At 37.9% G+C, this 21593-nt stretch overlaps 1 protein-coding gene across 1 annotated transcript in view; it reads right to left on the reverse strand.

Moving 5' to 3' along the window:
• The window catches only part of LOC143860068 (uncharacterized), an 87121-nt gene that overhangs the window by 17425 nt on the left and 48103 nt on the right, over positions 1–21593 (reverse strand). The window contains exons 8-13 of the mRNA XM_077370579.1: positions 18425–18484; positions 18211–18338; positions 11154–11436; positions 10998–11064; positions 10120–10190; positions 9884–9973 (exon numbers count right to left, since the gene is read on the reverse strand). Coding sequence (XP_077226694.1) covers positions 9884–9973; positions 10120–10190; positions 10998–11064; positions 11154–11436; positions 18211–18338; positions 18425–18484 — 699 coding nt within the window. The remainder of the gene's footprint in view (positions 1–9883; positions 9974–10119; positions 10191–10997; positions 11065–11153; positions 11437–18210; positions 18339–18424; positions 18485–21593) is intronic.

Here is a 21593-nt window from a genome sequence, read left to right on the forward strand (position 1 = left end):
TCATATGCTAGATTAGTTTGCTTCTAATACATGATCATGTTCTAGATTGCATATGGATTAATTATCTTTACATATAGTCCAATTAGTTTGTGTGTAATTCATTAGCTTGCATAAATTCATTCGAATTCTTCTTTTCAAATATTTCTTTCGATTTCAAATTCAATTTAGTTTAAACCTCAAAATTCATGTTGGCTAATAACCAAAATGCTCTTTTTATGGCTAAGCAAAGATATGTTGGCTAACAAATGCATTCCTGACATTCTCAATTATGCCACCTATTAGAGTAAACATGTTCCATCTGTTAGAAATAGAAGAAAGGAAGAAGAAGAGTAGAGAAGATGGAGAGTCTCCACTAGGGAGCTCCTCATGTAAATGATGTATATTGTTAGAGTCAGAGAATGAGAATGAAAGAGTGGAGACTTGCTCGGTTGCTCCACCTCACTATGCTATTTATATTATAAAGACAAGTACAATGACTATATTGCCCTCATGCATATTATATCTAACACTCCCCCTCAAGCTAGAATGTAGATATTACACATTCTTAGCTCGTTACAAATCTCATTGAGTATAGCTTTTCTTAAGGACTTGGTAAATACATCTGCTAGCTGATCTACAGATCGAGTGAAAACAACTTGAACTTCGCCTCTCTGTATTCTCTGGCGAATAAAATGACATTCTACCTCGATATGCTTGGTCCTCTCATGAAACACGAGATTGGTAGCAATGTAGATGGCAGCTTTATTATCCCCCAAATAGGGCATCCAATGTAAAATGACTACAATACCCCTAATCTACAAGTAATGACTAAACTACCCTAAATACACGTTATTCAACACTCCCCCTCAAGTTGGAGTGTACATGCCATGAAACTCTAGCTTCGTACAAAGAAAACTAAAACAGCAACTAAAAATAACAAAAAAGAACATAATCCCATGCACACATCCAGCTTAATATAACACTCCTCAAGCTGATGTGGTAAATACATAATGAAAAGCATAAACAAAAGACAACGGCCACCATGAACAACATCGAGATCAACAGTCATCGAAAAAGAGCAGCTCCCCCTGAAGTAACATGACGAGAGCGATAAAAAAGAGGGCCTCCCCCTGAATGAGAGTCCGGCAAATACTTCTGCAAACCACGAAGGATCGAACGGTGACACCTCGGCAAGGAAATAACAGAGATCCATCGAGTAAAATAGGCACACAAAAGGAGCCCACAAGAACAACGGTGAAGCACCACGAGCAGGAACAACGACTAAGCAACATAACGCCAAGAGAAGGTAACCACATATGGGGAAACAATTGGAGATAAGGTCAACGGGGAAACCGTCGCCTGGAGAGAAAAAGAAAATGAGAAGATAAGCAACCAACAAAGGAGAAACCATCGTCTGGAAACAAGGTTGACTGTGTGAACATCGTCGCCTGAAAAGAGCCAACCAACAATGGGGACACCATCGGCTGGAAAAGAGACGGGAAAACGAAGCTGTCGCTTGTAAAAGAGCTGACCAACGATGGGGATATCATCGCCTGGAAAAGAGAGGTCGACAGGAAAAAGAAGTTGTCGCTTGCCATAATAGAGACGACCAACATGGGGAAACCAACACCGAGAAAAGAGAAGTCGACGGAAAAACGAAGTTGTCGCCTGTAAGAGAACCGACCGACGATGGGGAAACCATCTGTAATACCTGGTAAAAATAACAGTTATTATGCATAAAAATTATTCACATGTTACTATTCCCCTAAGTTTTTCCTATAAATAGAGCAGTCAGGAAGAGAAAATGAAGAAAGAGAAAGAAAAGGGAGGAGGAGAGGGAGAAGAAGGAAAAGGCTAGGAGAATCACTTATCTCTGATCATTGTCATCTTCAAGGTCAAGCATCTTCAAATTCCCACTTTTCGGGTTTGATAAGGCGGTGATAGCTAGACTCGACTGATATCTTTTCTCAATGAAAGTAGCAGGGATATGATTATATGTTGTTTTATTCAGATATTTCTTATCCGTTTTACTTCAAATATTCATTGTTTAAATTTCGGAAATATCAAATCATATTTGTTTCAAACTGATGAAATGTGTTTCGTTGTGGAAAATGAAATGAAATGTTGGATTTCATATGCACAAAAAGTTTGAACGAAAATGAGAAATGGAAGAAGTAAATGTACAATAGTCTCTCTCGTGTGACGTGTTTGTACCTCTGAGCCGTTGACTTACCCAAAAGCGGAAATGGGCCAAGTCCAAAGCGGACAATACGAGGGTGAGGCGGATCATTACAGGAAACTTCAGAAATAGAAACAGTTGGAAACTATTGGGCTTTCAATGGTTTGTTTTACTATCTGGTTAAATTGTTTTAATAAAAAAAATCATATTAGTATTAGTTTTAAATTCACATTATGTTTTATACAAAATACTGCATATTTTTATAGAACTGTCTTTTATTATTGATTTCAGCTACTTGTCGAAGCTTCTATATACCTGCTCTCCTAACCCACTGATGCAGATAATAGGCTAATAAGTGGCATATTTGCCCATTAGGATTTATATTTCCATGTTATTTAGTTTAAAATTTTATTTTTATGTTATTTTAGTTTCTAGGAATTTTATTTCAATATTTACTTTTTAGGGATTCTTAAATTAGGCGGTTTCCTTATTTTAAGGACTCCTAATTGCCTATATATAAGCCTTATGTAGTAGAGATTATTAACTTTGATTGATATTGAATAAAGATTCTTCTCCCTCAAATTCTGGTTTTCTTCTTCCCTCTTCTGATTTCTTCTCCTCTCCCTAAATTCGTCTATTCTTCTCTTCTTCTTCTACTTCTCCCTAAATTCGTCTCTTCTTCAGGTTATTTTCGTCTCTTCTTCCCCTATTCTTCTAATTCTATCCTCTTTCGTCTATTTCTCTCTTCTTTTCTTCATGATGCTGCATCACCCACTTTTTCCCATCAAGATTTGAAAATTTGGATGCGAGAGTATTTGTCAAGGAGGAACCTTAGTTATGAGAAGTGTGAAAGCAACTTAAGGAAATACGAAAATGATGAACCTAGTCAATCTCCTCAGATGTTAAAAGGTTTTAAATATGTCATACTTGGGATTTTTGTAAATTTAGGATGTACTTTATGTTGGTGGGATTTCCTAAAATATAGAAATTATAATGAATCTGTAGAGTTGCTTCAAGTCGCGTAATCGTTTTCCTTAAGACAAATTTCGCCCCCACCAGTTGTGTACAAAGGGGATCTGCGAATTGCCTCCAAGATACAATGAAGCCATGTAGGAATGTCCTACAAATGTTTGATGACACTTTGCACAAGTGGAATCAAACCCAAAATGCCTTTCAAGAACTTCAAGCCTTTGGGAAAAACACAAAACTGTTTCTGCAGAAAACAGTCTTTTGTGCACTATTTAATGAACAAAACAACTTGATAAAAACAAGACAGTACGAGATTGCTAGAGAGAGAAGAGTATAGCAATACCTGAATTTCAGTAGTATGAAAAGACATATTTCTGCTCTTTTTATAGAGCATTAGATGTTTATTCATTAAAGAAAACATCCCTTTAAGACATCTCTTGGATTGGTTTGAATGATCACCATTTGATCACATCCCTTTGTGATTTAAGTGGTTTGGATCATGCACAAGGTGTCCCTTATGTTTGAAATTATCCATGACTGTTAGGAAGCAAAAGACATGAAGAAAGGTTGAAAAACGAAAGTGAAAAGCCATGTACATTTCTTCTCAACGCATAGTTTTTCAAACAGTCGCGGTCGACCGGGCTACCGCGGTGTCCCGCCGGCATGCGCCTGTTCATTTTATTTTTCACGATCCAAAGAACCGCGGTCGATCTCTGACACCTCCCTGGAAATTAATTAAAATTCCAGTAATCTATCCGCGATCGCCCGGGATACCCCGGTCGACCGGCCCTATCTTAAAATTGTTTTATAATTTAAATAAAACTTGTGAAATCTCACTTGATTTTCTCAATATCATTTTGTAAAATCTCTAACACTTTAACCTTCCGCTGTGTAATTACAGGAATAAATATGTTTTGTTGCCCATAGCGATCCGTGCAGTAAAAATCTGGGTCGTTACAGTTGGTATCAGAGCTGTATCTCCTCTAGTAGGGTGTGTTGGTCCCACACCGGAAGCGGAGAGAAATAGTTCTCGGGCTATTTGTGTAGATCCCTACCCTCCCTGTGTAGAGGCGTCTTCTGCGGAAAAACAAAAGCAGGATGGCTGCAGTCTAGAACCAGACAATATCAAAGCCACCAGATTTAGTCTGTGAGGAACCTGGTTGCACGAGTATTGGGTATGTCTTAGGAAAGGGGTTAGGTAGATGAAACATAGACAATAGATCGAGGTTGAAAGATATCTAATCCTCCGTGTGTTGGTCTTACAGATGCAGAATGTAACCATTGCTTGTTATGATTAGGGTAGAACCATTTTCTCCTGAGAGTATGGAGAGAGGAATTTCGGGGACGAAATTCTTTTAAGAGGGTATAATGTAATACCCGGTAAAAATAACAGCTATTATGCATAAAAACTATTCACATGTTACTAGTCCCCTCAGTTTTTCCTATAAATAGAGCAGCCAGGAAGAAAGAGAAAGAAAATAGAGGAGAGGGAGAAGAATGAAAAGGCTAGGAGAATCACTTCTCTCTAATTGTTGTCATCTTCAAGGTCAAGCATCTTCAAATTCCCACTTCTCGGGTTTGATAAAGCAGGTGATAGCTAGACTCGACTGGTATCTTTTCTCAATGAAAGTGATAGAGATATGATTATATGTTGTTTTATTCAGATATTTCTTATCCGTTTTAATTCAAATATTCATAGTTTACATTTGGAAAATATCAAATCATATTTGTTTCAAAATGATGAAATGTGTTTCATTCTGCAAAATGAAATGAAATGTTGGATTTCATATGCACGAAAAGTTTGAACTAAAATGAGAAATGAAAGAAATGGAAGAGGTAAATGTACGATTGTCTCTCTCGTGTGACGTGTTTGTACCTCTGAGCCGTCGATTTACCCAAAGGCGGAAGCGGGCCAAGTCCAAAGCGGCCAAAACGAGGGTGAGGCGGATCATTACAGGAAACTTCAGAAATAGAAACAGTTGAAAACTATTGGGTTTTAAATGGTCTGTTTTACTATCTGGTTAAATTGTTTCTATAAAAATCCTACTAGTATTAGTTTTAAATTCATATTTTGTTCTATACAAAATACTGCATATAATAATAGAACTGTTTCCAATAAAGCACGGATACGGGTACGGGTACGACACGATACGGGTACGTGGATACGTGATTTTAAAATAAAATAGGATACGGGTACGTTGGGGGTACGCTGAATATAATATATTTTTATATTTTATTATATATTTATAAGAGGAAAAGGATTGTACGCTCGACCGTACCTAAAGTTAGGTACGGTCGAGTGCCAAATCACATGGGTCCCACATTTTTTGTGAGCATCTAAACTATTCATTTGCAAGGCCCCATCATAGATAGGGTGCATACCAAAAATCAGCTCCATAGGATCACCCTAACCCATCCATTTGTGGAGGCCAAAATGGACAGACAGTGTTTGTCCACAAATCTGCCCATTTTGGCCTCCAATTTTGGAGGGGTTAGGATGATTCAATGGTGCTGATTTTTTGTACGCACCCTATCTATGATGGGGCCTTGCAAATGAATGGTTTAGATGCCCACCAAAAATGGGGGACCCATGTGATTTGGCACTATACCGTACCTAACTTTAGGTACGGTCGAGCGTACAATCTTATTCCTCTATTTATAAAAATAAAAAATTAAATATTTTGTTAAAGAATTCAAACAATTTAATTAGAGAACAATCAAATAACGATAACATCACCAAAATCTAATATTACTTCTAAGTTGTTAGGTTTTTAATTACAAGATATAGATATATTATAGATATTTTGATATATTCAACCCCCCTTTTGTTAATTGGGACAGCCCCTCTATTGTAAATCTGTAATTTTCGATTTAATTTGAACCAGGTACGCACCCGATACATACACAAACCCGGGTGCGTACCCGGTACGCACCCCACCCAAGAGCAACCGCACCCGACACGAGTACGTGGGCCTCCGGAGAGTACTCGTGCTTCTTAGACTGTCTCTTATTATTGATTTCAGCTACTTGTCGAAGCTTATATATACCTGCTCTCCTAACAAACTTTTTCCCACCAGGATTTGAAAATTTGGATGTGGGAGTATTTGTCAAGAAGGAACCTTAGTTATGAGAAGTGTGAAAGCAACTTGAGGAAATACGGAAATAATGAACCTAGTCAATCTCCTCAGATGTAAATTCAGGATGTACTTTAACCTTCCGCTGTGTAATTACAGGAATAAATATGTTTTGTTGCCCGTAGCGGTCCGTGCAGTAAAAATCTGAGTCTTTACAGTTGGTATCAGAGATGTATCTCCTCTAATAGGGTGTGTTGGTCCCACACCGGAAGCGGAGAGAAAAAGTTCTCGGGCTATTTGTGTAGATACGCACCTTCCCTGTGTAGAGGCGTCTTCTGCGGAAAAACAAAACCAAGATGGCTGCAGTCTAGAACCAGACAATATCAGAGCCACCAGATTTAGTCTGTGAGGAACCTGGATGCACGAGTCTTGGGTATGTCTTAGGAAAGGGGTTAGATAGATGAAACATAGACAATAGATCGAGCTTGAAATATATCTAATCCTCCGTGTGTTCGTCTTACAGATGCATAATGTAACCATTGCTTGTTGTTATGATTAGAGTAGAACCATTTTCTCCTGAGAGTATGGAGAGAGGAATTTCGGGGATGAAATTCTTTTAAAGGGGGTAGAATGTAATACCCGGTAAAAATAACAGGTATTATGCATAAAAACTATTCACATGTTACTATTCCCCTTAGTTTTTCCTATAAATAGAGCAGCCAGGAAGAGAAAAGGAAGAAAGAGAAAGAAAAGGGAGGAGGAGAGGGAGAAGAAGGAAAAGGCTAGGAGAATCACTTCTCTCTGATCATTGTCATCTTCAAGGTCAAGCATCTTCAAATTCCCACTTTTCGGGTTTGATAAGGCGGTGATAGCTAGACTCGACTGATATCTTTTCTCAATGAAAGTAGCAGGGATATGATTATATGTTGTTTTATTCAGATATTTCTTATCCGTTTTACTTCAAATATTCATTGTTTAAATTTCGGAAATGTCAAATCATATTTGTTTCAAACTGATGAAATGTGTTTCGTTGTGGAAAATGAAATGAAATGTTGGATTTCATATGCACGAAAAGTTTGAACGAAAATGAGAAATGGAAGAAGTAAATGTACAATAGTCTCTCTCGTGTGACGTGTTTGTACCTCTGAGCCGTCGACTTACCCAAAAGCGGAAGCGGGCCAAGTCCAAAGCGGACAATATGAGGGTGAGGCAGATCGTTATAAGAAACTTCAGAAATAGAAATAGTTGGAAACTATTGGGCTTTAAATGGTTTGTTTTACTATCTGGTTAAATTGTTTCTATAAAAATCCCGTTAATATTAGTTTTAAATTCATATTTTGTTCTATACAAAATACTGCATATAATAATAGAATTGTCTCTTATTATTGATTTCAGCTACTTGTCGAAGCTTCTATATACCTGCTCTCCTAACCCACTTTTTCCCACCAGGATTTGAAAATTTGGATGCGGTAGTATTTGTCAAGGAGGAACCTTAGTTATAAGAAGCGTGAAAGCCACTTGAGGAAATACGGAAATGATGAACCTAGTCAATCTCCTCAGATGTAAAAAGGTTTTAAATATGTCATACTCGGAATTTTTATAAATTCAGGATGTACTTTAACCTGCCGCTGTGTAATTACAGGAATAAATATGTTTTGTTGCCCGTAGTGATCCGTGCAGTAAAAATCTGAGTCCTTACACCATCGCCCAGAAAAGATAAGGCATAAACCCGGAAACTAATGCGTAAAACTACGCTAAGAACATAAGGAGAACACAACAACACTCCCCCTCGGAAGAGACTACATGAGCCCGGAGATGACAAGACAAGGAAAGAAGACAACAAGGCAAACAATAACAACCACCAAGGGGATGAACAAAGAACACAAAGAGAAGACTAAAACTCTCAATCAAGAAAAACACAACCACGAGAGAAACAACAACACTCCCCCAAGAAAATTATACTAAGAAAAAGAAAACACTCCCCCTAAAGAAAGACACAGAACTACATGACAACAATCCCCCTCAAGTTGAAGGTCGAATACCTTCAACTTGCAATGAAACGAAGACAAATAAGGCACCATACCTCTCTCGGACATTTCATCGAACACTTGGTGTGCACCTTGAAGAACAACACAAAAGACATAGAAAAAAAATTGGAAAGAGACGACAAGAAGACTTTCAAGGCACAAAACCCCTTGAGACATTTCATCAAACACTTGAGGTGCCATAGAGGACAAAAAATATAGAAAAGAGAAAATAGGGGACTTTAAGTTGAGATTGGGGGTTTTGAGTGGAGAGCCAAAATGGATTTGGGAAGAATATTTCTTTCCAAATTAATTCAAAAGAGAAAGAAAGGAAAGATTTCGGTTTGGAATTGAGATTTAGGAAGCCAAAGAGGGTTCTAGGTGGAGATTAGGTTAATAAAAAAGAAGGAATAAGCCAAACATAGATAGAATCAGCATGATTTTTTATTTTTTTTTCATGTTTGGTACTGATCGTATAAGGAGACAAGAAATAATCTCATGAGGAGACAACAAGACATCAAGAGAAGGAGAGAGTTGCAATCACATAGCCAGAAAGTAATTGTGGGAGAGAGTTGTAATCGCATGGCTAGAATGGTGCAATTACCAGAGAGAAGTAATCGAAAGGTGCGATTAAGGATTTACGAAAATCTGAGAGAATAGGTGAGATTTTACGGATTTTGGGTGCCGTAGTGGAGAAAATACATGAGAGAGATATTTGAAGGATACAAAATAGGGGAGGATACGGCAAACCCTCTTTGCACGTGAGAGAGAGACACGAGATAGAGAAATGAGATGGAGAGAGATGTGTGACGGGGGATTTGGAGAAATACTTTCGAGAGGTATTTTAGGGATTTTGTTATGCAACCACACAAAAAAAGAAAGAGAAGGAGAATCAGAGATGCGTGCGAGAGTAGAGATTGTAGGGGATTTGAGCAGTGCAGAAATAGTGATAGGGTTTGTGCAAGACGGGAAAGAAAGAAAGAGAAGTAATCGGGAACACAACAAAAAGGGAACAATAGAGAGAGATGGCAGCGAGATGGCGTGGGAGAGATAGACTGTTCATCTTTCTTCTTTCTCATGGGTCTTTGCTCTAATACCATGTTAAAAATGAGCTTGGGTTAGAAGAGAGGAAGAAGAAGAGGAGTAGAGAAGATGGAGAGTCTCCACTAGGGAGCTCTTCATGTAAATGATGTATATAGGCCCCAAATAGGGCATCCAATGTACAGTGATTACAATACCCATAATCTACAAGTGATGACTAAACTACACTAAATAGACATTATTCAACACCATCTAGGCATGGAATATTGAGACATTAACCCAGAAAATGGCAACAGATGTTAACAAATAATCATAATAAAATGACAACTGCATAGCTGCAAGTTGACTGGTGTAGTTTGTAACATAAAATCGATGGTATAATATCTGGTGTTTTTTTTACTGAACCAAGCCGGGATTAAAGCGATTCGGGATTTGTTTTTCCAGTGCTAATGAAATAACTAGAGTGGCGATTAGGTAAGATATACAGTCAAGGTCCCCATCCAAATGCCGGTTAAGAGAAATAACTTCTTAATCAACAGAAATGTTAAATAGCTCACTTTGTTGCTTTTAGATTGAAATTTAGAATATTAAATATCAAGAATATAAGAAAGATGAACCTTAATCACATCCCGGCTAAGATCCTCCATGTTCTGTACATGGACCATAATCTTCTTTCCTTTCTTGAGAATTTGTCCACCTGGCTTCACCTGTTAACAAAAGTACACCAGATCAATGAAGATGCATTCTTAAAACAACAAAGAAAACCAGCCATCAAATCGTAGGACATCTATAAGAACTACCAAAATTAACACATCCTTAAAGAGCTTATAATTCAAAATTGATGGCTACGTACCTCAGAGCTCCGGTAACCACAAGCATCGCAAGAAGATGCCATTACAATTACTTCTTGAAAATATGGGATATCTAAAAGCAGCTAAAGTTTAACAAAGCCAAATTGAAGCTACAACTACGAAGAAGCACAGTGGCGCAACCAAGGGTCGCCCTCTTAAGTGTCCTCAGCAAAATCTTCTCTCTAAGAGTATCCAACTAGCCGTGTAAAAGGTAGAAAGTGAAGATGTGGGTTTTGGGCTCTAACTATGACAACATGTACAGGAACAACAACAACAAACATTGCACACTCTAAATCCAAACAGAGAATTTCCTTGTAAACATTCTCTAACCCGCAGCATAAATACACCATGATATTGAATGAAAAAGCCCTCCAGATCATGTTGAGGAATCAAAATCTCCTGAGCACTCCTAGACATTTTCAACATCTGGGAACCAACACAACTTGATCTTTTGCATATCCAGGTATGACATACAGGCCTTGAGGATTGACCTCCCACCTAAACATGGCCAAAACAAGAAGCACAATGCACTTACCTATACAAGATCACCAACAAAAATAAGATCTATCGACTGATCTCCAGGGATGCATGACAATTTTTTGTTTTTTGTTTTTTGTTTTGCTTATTATTATTATTTTTTCTTGGTTTACTAAGGTTTTCGCTGGTTAACTACAACAAGAAAGTGATATGAGTCCTCACGCAGTGGGTGGAGTGGGCCAGAATATCTACTCTGGCATTGAAAAGAAAGAAAGACAAACCCCACCTATATATATATATATATATATATATATATATATATATATATATATATATATATATATATATATATATATATATATATATATATATATTTGGTGGGGGTTGAAAGTACAAAGGATACTTGTCACAAACATTCGAGTTTCACATTTAATGCCACAAGCGCCACATGTTGACGGGAAGGTCATCACCTGTTCAACATGAATAAGTGTTTTCCAAATTGTAAACAATAAAATGAGAATCGAAATAACATGAAAGTGTCTTATAACAGCAGAGGTACCTCTTCTGGCGCAGAGTACTTAAACAAGGCTTCAGCCACTTCCTCGCTATTACCCTGAGCAATCGCTCGGTGACCAGCCACAGCTCCAATTGACCCATGTGCTTCTGTTTTCAACCCGTCAGAGGCATGGTTCCTGTCCTCGGGCAAGGTTTCACTACCAGCTTGTGTTTTAAGTTCATCTCCACCTGACGATGAATCAACAAGGAATCCCAATGATGCTTGTTGCTCGGGTGTCCGGTCGTAGAACTTAAGAGTCAATGATGGGTCCATTGCAGGAGCATATCTATATATATCAAAGAAACTAAGAATCAACAACCATCCCAATATCAAACAAAAAATGACAAAATACCTTCAGTATAGAAAACCATATCTGGCACTTAGAGCAACAACGTCAAACAACAAAGGAAAGAAAACCACCATTGACAAACAGAAATGGTAATCTTAATTTGGAATTAATAACCAATGGATGCTCATGGATAGGGAAACCAGCTATGGTATTGAATACTATTACTATCAAAACAAATTAGGTAGACAGTCATCCAGAATATGGACTGGGATGTTCAAAAAGCTCTCAAGATAAGTTAAATGACACAGTCAGCATTTTAACAACATGATAACCACGCAAAAGATAAATAAGTAAAATTATAAATATTCAGCAGCTATTGTTTCTGTTATAATCTAGGGTTTGATGGAGAAGAAAAGATAACGAGAGTATAGAAACCAGGAGTTATGAGAAAGGAAGAGTATTCAATCCTCTCTCCCACGAACAGGATAATCCATATATGTGTGTGTGTGCGCGCGCGCGTCTTTACAATATAAAGGGATGTGACTAAAATACCCCTACACACAATAATGCATTCCAACACTGCCTCGAGATGGAGATTAAAAGTCCTATAATCCCAGCTTGGAACAAATAAATTCAACAAATCTCCGAGATTAAAAGTCCTATAATCCCAGCTTGGAACAAATAAATTCAACACATCTCCGACTCCGATAATCGCCACGTATGACTTTTCCTCGTACAAAATGACAGTCAACTTCAATATGCTTTGAACGTTCATGGAACACCGGATAGGAAGAAATGTGCATAACGGCATGATTGTCATAAAACAATTGCAAAGGTAGATTCACTAGAAATCCCAACTCCTATGGCAAATGCTTCAACCAAATCAACTCAAGTGAAGTGTGAGAGATAGCTTGATAGCCAGCTTCAGCACTAGACCCAGCAACAACACTTCGCTTCTTATTTTCCATGTCATCATAAGGTGGCTCAGCCCAGTCAGCATCAGTAACTCAGTAATCTATAAGTGCCCATTATACTAATAAAGAACACCACGTCGGCTCCTTTAAGATACTGCAAAACGCAACCACAATCTCCTAGTGAGGAATTCTAGGAGACTCCATAAACTGATCGGCAACCTTCGATCATAAGGTGGCTGGCTCAGTCAGCATCAGTAACTCTGTAACCTGTAAGTGCCCATTATACTTATAAAGAAGACCATGTTGGCTCCTTTAAGATACTGCAAAACACGACCATGATCTCCTAGTGAGGAACTCTAGGAGACTCCATAAACTGACCGACCATACTTATAGGGAATGAAATCCCTGACCTGGTAATTGTCAGATTATTCAATTAATTCGCTGAACGAAAATGTCTCATTTGATCATAAAAAAAACTCCCTGATCAATTGTAAGCTTAGTATTTGGATCCATTGGAGTCTCAAAAGGTCAACCTCAATCCCAAGAAACTGCATATCCCCCAAATCTCTGGTGCAGAACATGTGCTGAAGAAACCCAACGCCTTATTGTGTCACTGAAGTTTCCAAACCAGGCAAGTGGAGATGGCTTGCGACCATAAATTGCCTTCTTCAACTGCCACACACTCCAAGACTCCCCCTGAGAAATAAACCCAGATTGTTGCTCCATATAAACCGCTTCTTGCAAATCATCATGCAAGGCATTTTCATATCTAATTGATGCAGGGGCCGATGAAGATTAGTAGAAATAGACAAAACTACATGCACAAACACAATCTTAGCCCCAAGCTAAAAGGTTTCAACATAATCAATATCATATGTTTCCATACACCCCTTTGCAACCAGTTGTGCCTTCACTCGCTCAACAGAGCCACTGGGGGGGGGGGGCGTATTTGATAGTGTATTCGTTACACGAATAGGACCTCATACATCTGAATCACCAAAGCAAACCCTAGTCAACTCGGTGAGGCGCGACTAAGTACTCAATTGACGAGGTTGAGTACTTGGTTGAAGCGGCCATAACTCGAAAGAGTCAAATGAGTTCGATTAACTTGGTAGCACAAAATACAGTCTCAGACAAGAACTCGACCAAGGTAAACGGGAGTTGACTGAGGCGAGTCAACGATTGACACGAAGAGTTTTGAAACAGTAATATGAATGAACCAAATGAAAAGGACTAGAAACATGATTATTCACTCTAGATGAAAAAGACACATGCTGATGTTTCCCAGGCTGACAAACTTCACACTCTAAAGAAACAAATGACTCAAAGATGGGACTAAAAACTTCAAACTACGTAAAGATGGGTGGTCGATAGGACAATGCCATTTAAGTGGAGAAAGAGAAGACTATAATGTCGTGAGAGGAAGTACCATCTGCAAGAGTCATACTTCAAGTATAAGTATGAAAACAAGAAAATGCACCTTGAACCCATATGACCATATGCTTCAGAATCAATGACCCAAGGATAGGAGAAGCGGAGAAAACGCAAGTATTTGAGGCACCTGTTGGCTGTCTCAGCAAGAGCAGCAGTCGAAGCAAATGGCTGAGATGAAGACTTGGCAACAAGACAAGAATATTCCTCCTTAGAAATAGGCATCATCTCACCCCATTGTCTGTATAAACTACATGATTGGCAAACCCCTCCAAGTTTCTATTGAGATTCCAGTCATTGTTTTGACAATCTTATGAATTACAATTCAAATCCTATTGAGATTCTAGTCATTGTTTTGAAAATCTTATGATTTACCATCTAAACTTAGACTTGAATCCCATGATTGAATCTTAATTTGCATGAATCTTGCGATTTTCCATTGAATCTTACGATTCAATGGTAAATCGGTAAATCGTATGATTCATGTGATTTATCCTATTTAAGTTTTGCATAGAAGAAAAATACGACTTTCTTTCAAAAGACTCCATTTCCTTTGGCATTAGAAAAAGTCATCGTAAACTCACTTGTGAGATAGAAGATAGAGGACTTCAAATAAATCAAACTAGTCAAACACAATGCAAGTGCTTGAGGACATTAACAACTATAAAGAGAATAGCATCGATGACTCAATTTTTTTATAATTGTTATTTGTCGATGTTTGAGACTTTTGAGATTTGATGTGATCTTGAGTCTTTTATTATTTTTAAGATTATTATCCAATATGCATGGGTTTAAATGAGAAATAGATCATTAGCATGTGATAAGTTTGTTAGCAAACAATTTGTATTATGATATTAAATAACTAATAATTTTAGTTTCTATTTAAATAAATGGATTTGCATGAAAAATGAATAATTGAATATTTCATTATTCTGTAATTTACTCATAATTTTTATTATTTTTTGATATATATGTATATAAATCTAAATCAATGTTTGAAAAGGTGAATGCGGATCAAAACGCAACCAAAGAAAATTCTAGTCGACTCAGCACGACGCGGTCGAGTACTCGGTTGACGCGGCTGAGTACTCAGTCGACGCGGTCATAATTCGGGAGAGTTAAAAGGAGTTTTTATTGACTCCGGCAAAACACAGATTACGGCGGCAAAGCGCGGAATGCGGCCAAGGTAAAAGAGAGTCAACTCGGGCGAGTCCACGATGACGCGGTAGAGTTTTAAAACTATGAACTAAATGAATCTTAGGATTTACGATCCGATACGATTCGACCCCTCTACGATTTATGATTCAATTCCAATTTTCAAAACAAAGATCCCAATAAAAATCCATGGTATGACCATCACATCCACAATAAGAAAAAATCTGGGTTCCACAAACTTGCCCACAACCTCTCCCTGACTCAACAATACCACTTTCACCCCTCTATCACCACTCTAGCCACCACGACCAGCCCCTCCAGCCCCTCTGGTAACAGCCAAAGCAAGTCGATTACTCACAGAAGATAAAGCAAACTCAAGCATCACATCTTGCTGAGGTTTGGAAACACATCAGGTAAAGATGGAAGTTCCAGACTGCTAAGAATTTGAGCCCGAACAAGCTCATAGTCAGACTTCAAACCAGAGAGAAATCAAGCGACATTAAAATTATCACTATGGCAATGCATCACCTCTAAATAAGAAATAGGCTTATAAGTGTTTAATTCTTCACAAAGACTTATCATCTCATAGTCAGACTTGAAACACATCTTTCGAACATGATCCCAAATGTGCTCGACTGTGTCAAGAAAAACAAGCTGCTCCTAATCTTTTTCTCCAGGCTATCCATAGCCAAGTTTGAATTTGAGCATCCACCTGCATCCACTCTGTAAAATTAGAGGCATCAGATTTTGGCTTGCCTTCTCTAGGATATTTCAATTTTCCATTGACCATAAGAAAAACCTCAACAGACTTGGCCCATTAGACTTGGCACATTGGACGTAGGTACTACCATTACGTTCAATAGAAGTGACCTGAACATTGAGAAAATCAGAAGAAAGTACATTCCAAACTTTGTCTCCATTATGGCTTAACAAAGAACACTACCACAATCAGTCCCATAAACAAACACCTGTGAAGCACTTCTAGCTATTGTATTTCTTGCAGCCACACATAAAACAACATATAGTGGTTCTCACAAGGCAAAATTCAATCAAAATTTTCAAACACAGGTGTCAAACCAGCAGATATGGATTGTTCCATGGTATCAATCAACCACGAACTTCAATCGAAAGTTGAAAATAACATACCAGACCTTTTTGGTCTTCTCCAACAAACAACCACCAAACCAGATCTCTCATTTTCTCCAAAATAACATACCAATCCTGTCACCTAGCATTAGAACACCGCCAGATCCAATCGCCTAGCATTAGAACATCACCACCATTGTGCTGCGGTGTCCAGAGCCGAACAAAGGCGGCTGTGAGGACAGTTTATCTTGCAGGTTTCGGCTGAGGAAAAGGCGGCTTCGGGACAGCCAATGGAAGGTTGTTTTGGCAACCAAAACAATCAGAAAGTAGCTAAAAAATGGGCTTGTGGCTTCAAGAAGGGGAAACAAGAACCAAAAACTGGTTCCATTGAATTTCTGGGCAGCAAGGCGTTGGGTTTTGGCTATAGGTAAATCAGTTAGCACGGACTTTTGGAGGGGTAATCGGATGAGGTTGAAGGCAATTAAGGGAAAGGGTTTAAGAGATAGAGGTTGGGTTTTGTTTTTCTTTTTCTTTTCTTTTTTTTGGTTTAGGGTTTCAAGGTGGGAGTGCAGAAATTGGAGAATTTGAGTTTTGGGTGTTGGGTGTTTTCCCTCGGATTGAATGAAAGTTACCCATCGATCTCTTCGGAGTGCTTGAATCCTTCGCTCTAATACCAAACTGATGATGGCCAGGGAAGAGAAATAGGAGAAGGGGGAGAAGGGAATAAGAAATGGAGAAGAGTAGGAGAAGAGTAGAGGAAGAAGAATGGAAGGGGGAGGAGGAAGAAGAGAGAAGAAAAGATAATGAGAAGAGAAAATGGGAGTAGTGAGAGAATAACAGAATTCAATCCTCTCTTCCACAATAATCCAAATATGTGTGTGTGTGTGTGTGTGTGTGTGTGTGTTTACAATATAAAGGTATACGACTAAAATACCCCTACACACAATAATGTATTCAAACACATTCCTAAATTTCTCGTTCAGTTTTACCAAAATGAGCCCCCAAACACTATTCAACAGATTGTTTGATGGCCCAACAGGCCATAAAGCACAAATTTGCATCAGTGAAAGTAAATTCTGGACAGAACAGCGGGCAATTAAATTATATAATTGTGAATGATTACCCACTCTACCATATGAACAGGACCAAGTGGGAAGAGATGCTTGCAATTCTAAGATAAAATAAAGGGCCAACACAAAATATCAATAAATGAATAAAATAATATCCGACTGTCTATCAGTTACAATTACCTACCAAATATAAATGGACAGTTCCTAAATCTTCATGAAATACACAGAAAAAGTCCCTTATAACCTTCTGGCATTGTTCAAAATGAATAAATGCACCAATAGAAATTTCAGCTTCACAACATGAACCTGATGAAGAAAAAAAAACCCGACAATAGGAATGGACAAGTAAGTTGGCGTCCCTTTGGCTGGATAATGGAATTGTTCTACTCAAGTAGCTTACACTGCATTTGGTGCCTGGATTTAAATAACAATGACAGAAAAGCTGTTAGGTATTCTTCATGCCTTCCTAGTCACCTGTTTAGTCTAAAGAAAAATAAAAGAGAACTATAGTATTTTGGCAGGCTGCAAACATCTGGCCTGTCTCTCTACAAAAGGGAAAACAGAATGAAATATCTGCAATGGAGCAATCACACAGTCCGAAACTTTGTCACATGCCATTGTCGACCACGCTGAACCCCAAGAAAAAGCATGTCTTATCTTTCTCCAATGTTTGCCTGGACATGGGAGAGATCAAAATAAAGGGACGCAAACTTTCACCAGCTCCCAAGAAGCATAAACATTATTTAATACACGAGAAATTTCGACTTGCTAGAGCAGTCTGACCACTTAACAACCGTAGTTTTATGAAGGATATTTAACAATGATTTTCCAACTTAACATAGTGAGAACTGTTCAAAATCGGTTGAACAAAGTTGTTTGGAGTCATTGTACAATGGATAAAGAGTAATCAGTGAATTGTAAGCCAATAAAAAGACTACCAATACAGCATACAGAAAAAAAAATTTACTACCATTAAGGACAAAGCAATAAAACAAGCACCAGGAAACATCAGTTTATGCAGTCTTTCAAACCATGAATGAACTATATAGCGAATAACAAGAAACTAGTAGTTCGGACAATTAACTGACAAGTCTTGCCCTAAACTGAAATCTTACGGATTTTCAATGAAGCTGTTGCCAGCTGGATCATCAAGAATGAAGGTGAAGGATACATCTCCAGTTGCAAAGGATTTCAATTTAGTCAGAAACTGATCTAAAGCCTCGGCTGTCACAGGGTCCACTTTCTGCAAAGCCCAAAAGACAAGTCAGAAGATATTGACACAATAAAATGGGCATTCAAAAACAAAGTATTCAATGCTTTAGATGGCACCTTCCGTTCCTCTTGAAGGGCCTGCAATTCATCCGCAGCTCGCAACAATGTTCCTTCCACCTAGAAGTACGGAAAACATGGGTAGCGTGCCCAGCAAAAAAATCACAAAACCCACTAGAAGCAGGAAAGTTGGAGCTACAACACAACATAAGGCTCTACACAAAACTACTTGTGTAGAATATTAAAATCAAGAAATTTTGGTTCATGAAATTATTTAGCTCTTTTCTCATCTACATTGAAAGTTCTGAAAGCGCATTAAAACCAAAGCACAATGCCCGAGTGAACTGTAAAGTTAGTAATATTAGAAATATTTTTAAATCATCCACATAGGAATCCACGTTTCATAAACTCTCACTACCAGTTTCACCAGAATTTTCATGTGTTAAATATTTCCTACTATAAAATATGGCAGGAGCTGAACCTAATAAGTAATAAGTAACCATATAGTGGATGGGGGAACAGGGGCATAGATGAAATGAGGGAAAAGTGAGAGTCACGGGCATCCTAGTAAGACACCTGACCTGAGGAACAATCTCGTATTTCAGGCCACTTCCCTGGCATCGTTCCTTACTAGGATCATTAGCTATGTTGCACAGGTAAAGGGAATGATTGTCATAAATCTATCACAGATACAGCGTTTCAGACTGGGTAGACCCAAAAAGTAGGATCCGAGGGTCCAGCAATATATATTAATCAATTTTAAAAATTTAATGCTTCATAGAAAGCATGAAGAACAAGGGAATCTTTTTCTTCACCGACCGCTCACATAAATAGTTTGGAGGTTGGTGATGCGTTGCTTTTGTGTTTCTGGGGTTTTTACTTTTTCCTCATTCGTTGAAGGATCTATTTTAAAGCTGGTGGAGACCTCTTTGGTACCAAGGCTCCACGCATGATGTCAATGGGATCCGATGGCCTCTAAAAAAGATTCTTTGGGAGGCCAAGTTCCTTCTTTTTTCTGAACTGGAGGTACCTACGTCATCTCTCTCCCCGTCTCTACTCTCTTTTATAGTCATTGGAAAAAAAACCTATTTATTCCCATTTTTTCAGGAAATAAAAGGAATAGGGCCAATCATTTGCCGGCAAATCCTATCATTCAAAACATTGAACCTTCAAACCTTGAAATTTGAAATCCAAACCGTCAAACCCTTGAACTTTTAACATATCCAAAGCGAATTACAGGTAGACCGTAGACTTATTTTTAAATTTTTCTTGTAACTGCCCCACCCCACCATCATTCTCAATAGCTCCCTCATTCATTATTGATTTTTTGTTTCATAGACTTGCGGGATATATATATATATATATATATATATATATAAAGAGAGAGAGAGAGAGAGAGAGAAGTGTTGATGCGCTTTAAGCGCACCAAAAAATCGTGCGCTGAAGGTTTTTAAGTAGCTCCCCATTGGTCGTTTGAAGTGGGCCCAACATCTAATGAAATACGTTATCTCGTACGTGATAAAAACCCAACACGCATACTGTTTCGAAATTCTAGGGTTTGCGCCTCTTCTTCTCTCTTCGTAAAAAACCCAAAACGCTTCTCTCGGGTTTGGTGGTTTGTAAGCTTCCCTCTGACGGCTTCCATCCTTCGCCGACGGCGTCCCTCATCCCAGGTTAGTACCATTTTATTTTATTTTTCCCTTCAAACCCTTTTTTTTGTTTTCATTCCGTCCATACAACGGAGAAGGAGAAAATCTGATTTTTTTATGAAATATCCATGAAAAAATTGAGGAAGGAGATGATGGTGAAATCAGATGGGGTTTTTTTGTGGGGTTTTCTTGGTTTTTTATTTTTTTTTTGTTTGGGGTTTTTATGGTAGCGGAAGGAGATGATGATGTTTTCATATAGGGTTTCTCGTTTTACACATGTTTTTTTTTTTAATTTTTAGCTGAAATATCCATGAAAAAATTGAGGAAGGAGACAATGGTGAAATTTGATTTTTTTTTAATTTTTCTTGTACTTCCCGTCATGTATTTGTCTTTAGCCAATAGAAGATTAAAGTTGATAATGCTTCAGGAGTTTTTTTAGAACTTCTTTTTTTTTTTTTTTTTTTTTTTTTTTTTTTTTTAGAGACTTGTGAATGTGTATGCTTTAAAAAGGCTGCTCTTTGAAGTCCTATTTTGAACTTAAAAATGGAGTTTTATCTCCATTTTTTTCATCTAGTGTTCTTTTAATCCAAATCTGCGTACAATATTTTCTGTGATTTATTTAGTGAATCTGATACTTTTGTTCTTGTGTAAAGATATGCATATAGCCTATAGTTTACCCAAGGTACTCACTATTTTTATAGGTTAATTGGTCCTTTATTTCAATATTGGGTTCCTATGTTATTGGTGATGCTAAACTTATCCCAACATCATAGATAGAACCCATGAAACCCAAATCAGAGATGGTTGTAGATGGGAAATTCTCTCTTCTCAACTTCTTCACTCCAATTTCATATGAAAATAACCATTCCTTTAAACAACTTTGAATTTTATTTATTTTATTTTTCAATCGACCAACGAAGGACTTTCTTAAAAAAAATGAAAAAAGCACCAATAGACCGAAATCATTTTTGAAATGAATGAAATAAGAACGGATTAAAATCATTGTATTACTAGTTAGCCACTGTTTCCAAGCATGTCAGGTTAACATTGCTTTTGCAAAGATAATAGGGCTTTTCTGTGTTTGAAAAATAGGAGGTTTCCCAATGCCGAAGCTTACACCCGTGGTGAACATCTTATTCTTGTGACTCAAGTTTGTATTTTATGATTTACATGCGCCGTTTTTTCTTAAATAGCTTTCTTGCATAGTTATTACTGGAGTGTTATGGTTAGGACAGATGGGGATCTAAGGACCGATAGGGACATCGGAATTTGGGTAAAAATCATTTCAAATGGGAACACTATCATTTTTACCAGGGGCACCAAATAGGTGCATAAATAAAACAAGGGCTCACAGACCACTCTCATCCACGCATATATTATCCTGTTTTGTGGTTACTTTTTAGGACCGGTGGGGACATAGGAATTTGGGTAAAATTCATTTCAAATGGGGACTCTATCATTTTTACCAGGGGCACCAAATAGGTGCGTAAATAAAACAAGGGGTCACACACCACTCTCATCCATGCATATATTATCCTGTTTTGTAGTTACTTTTTGCTACGGTTTGTTGTGGATATGAT

Source organism: Tasmannia lanceolata, unplaced genomic scaffold (genome assembly GCF_043159265.1).
Source record: "Tasmannia lanceolata isolate RefF3 unplaced genomic scaffold, GAP_Taslan_0.1 ptg000037l, whole genome shotgun sequence".
NCBI classification, from domain to species: domain Eukaryota; kingdom Viridiplantae; phylum Streptophyta; class Magnoliopsida; order Canellales; family Winteraceae; genus Tasmannia; species Tasmannia lanceolata.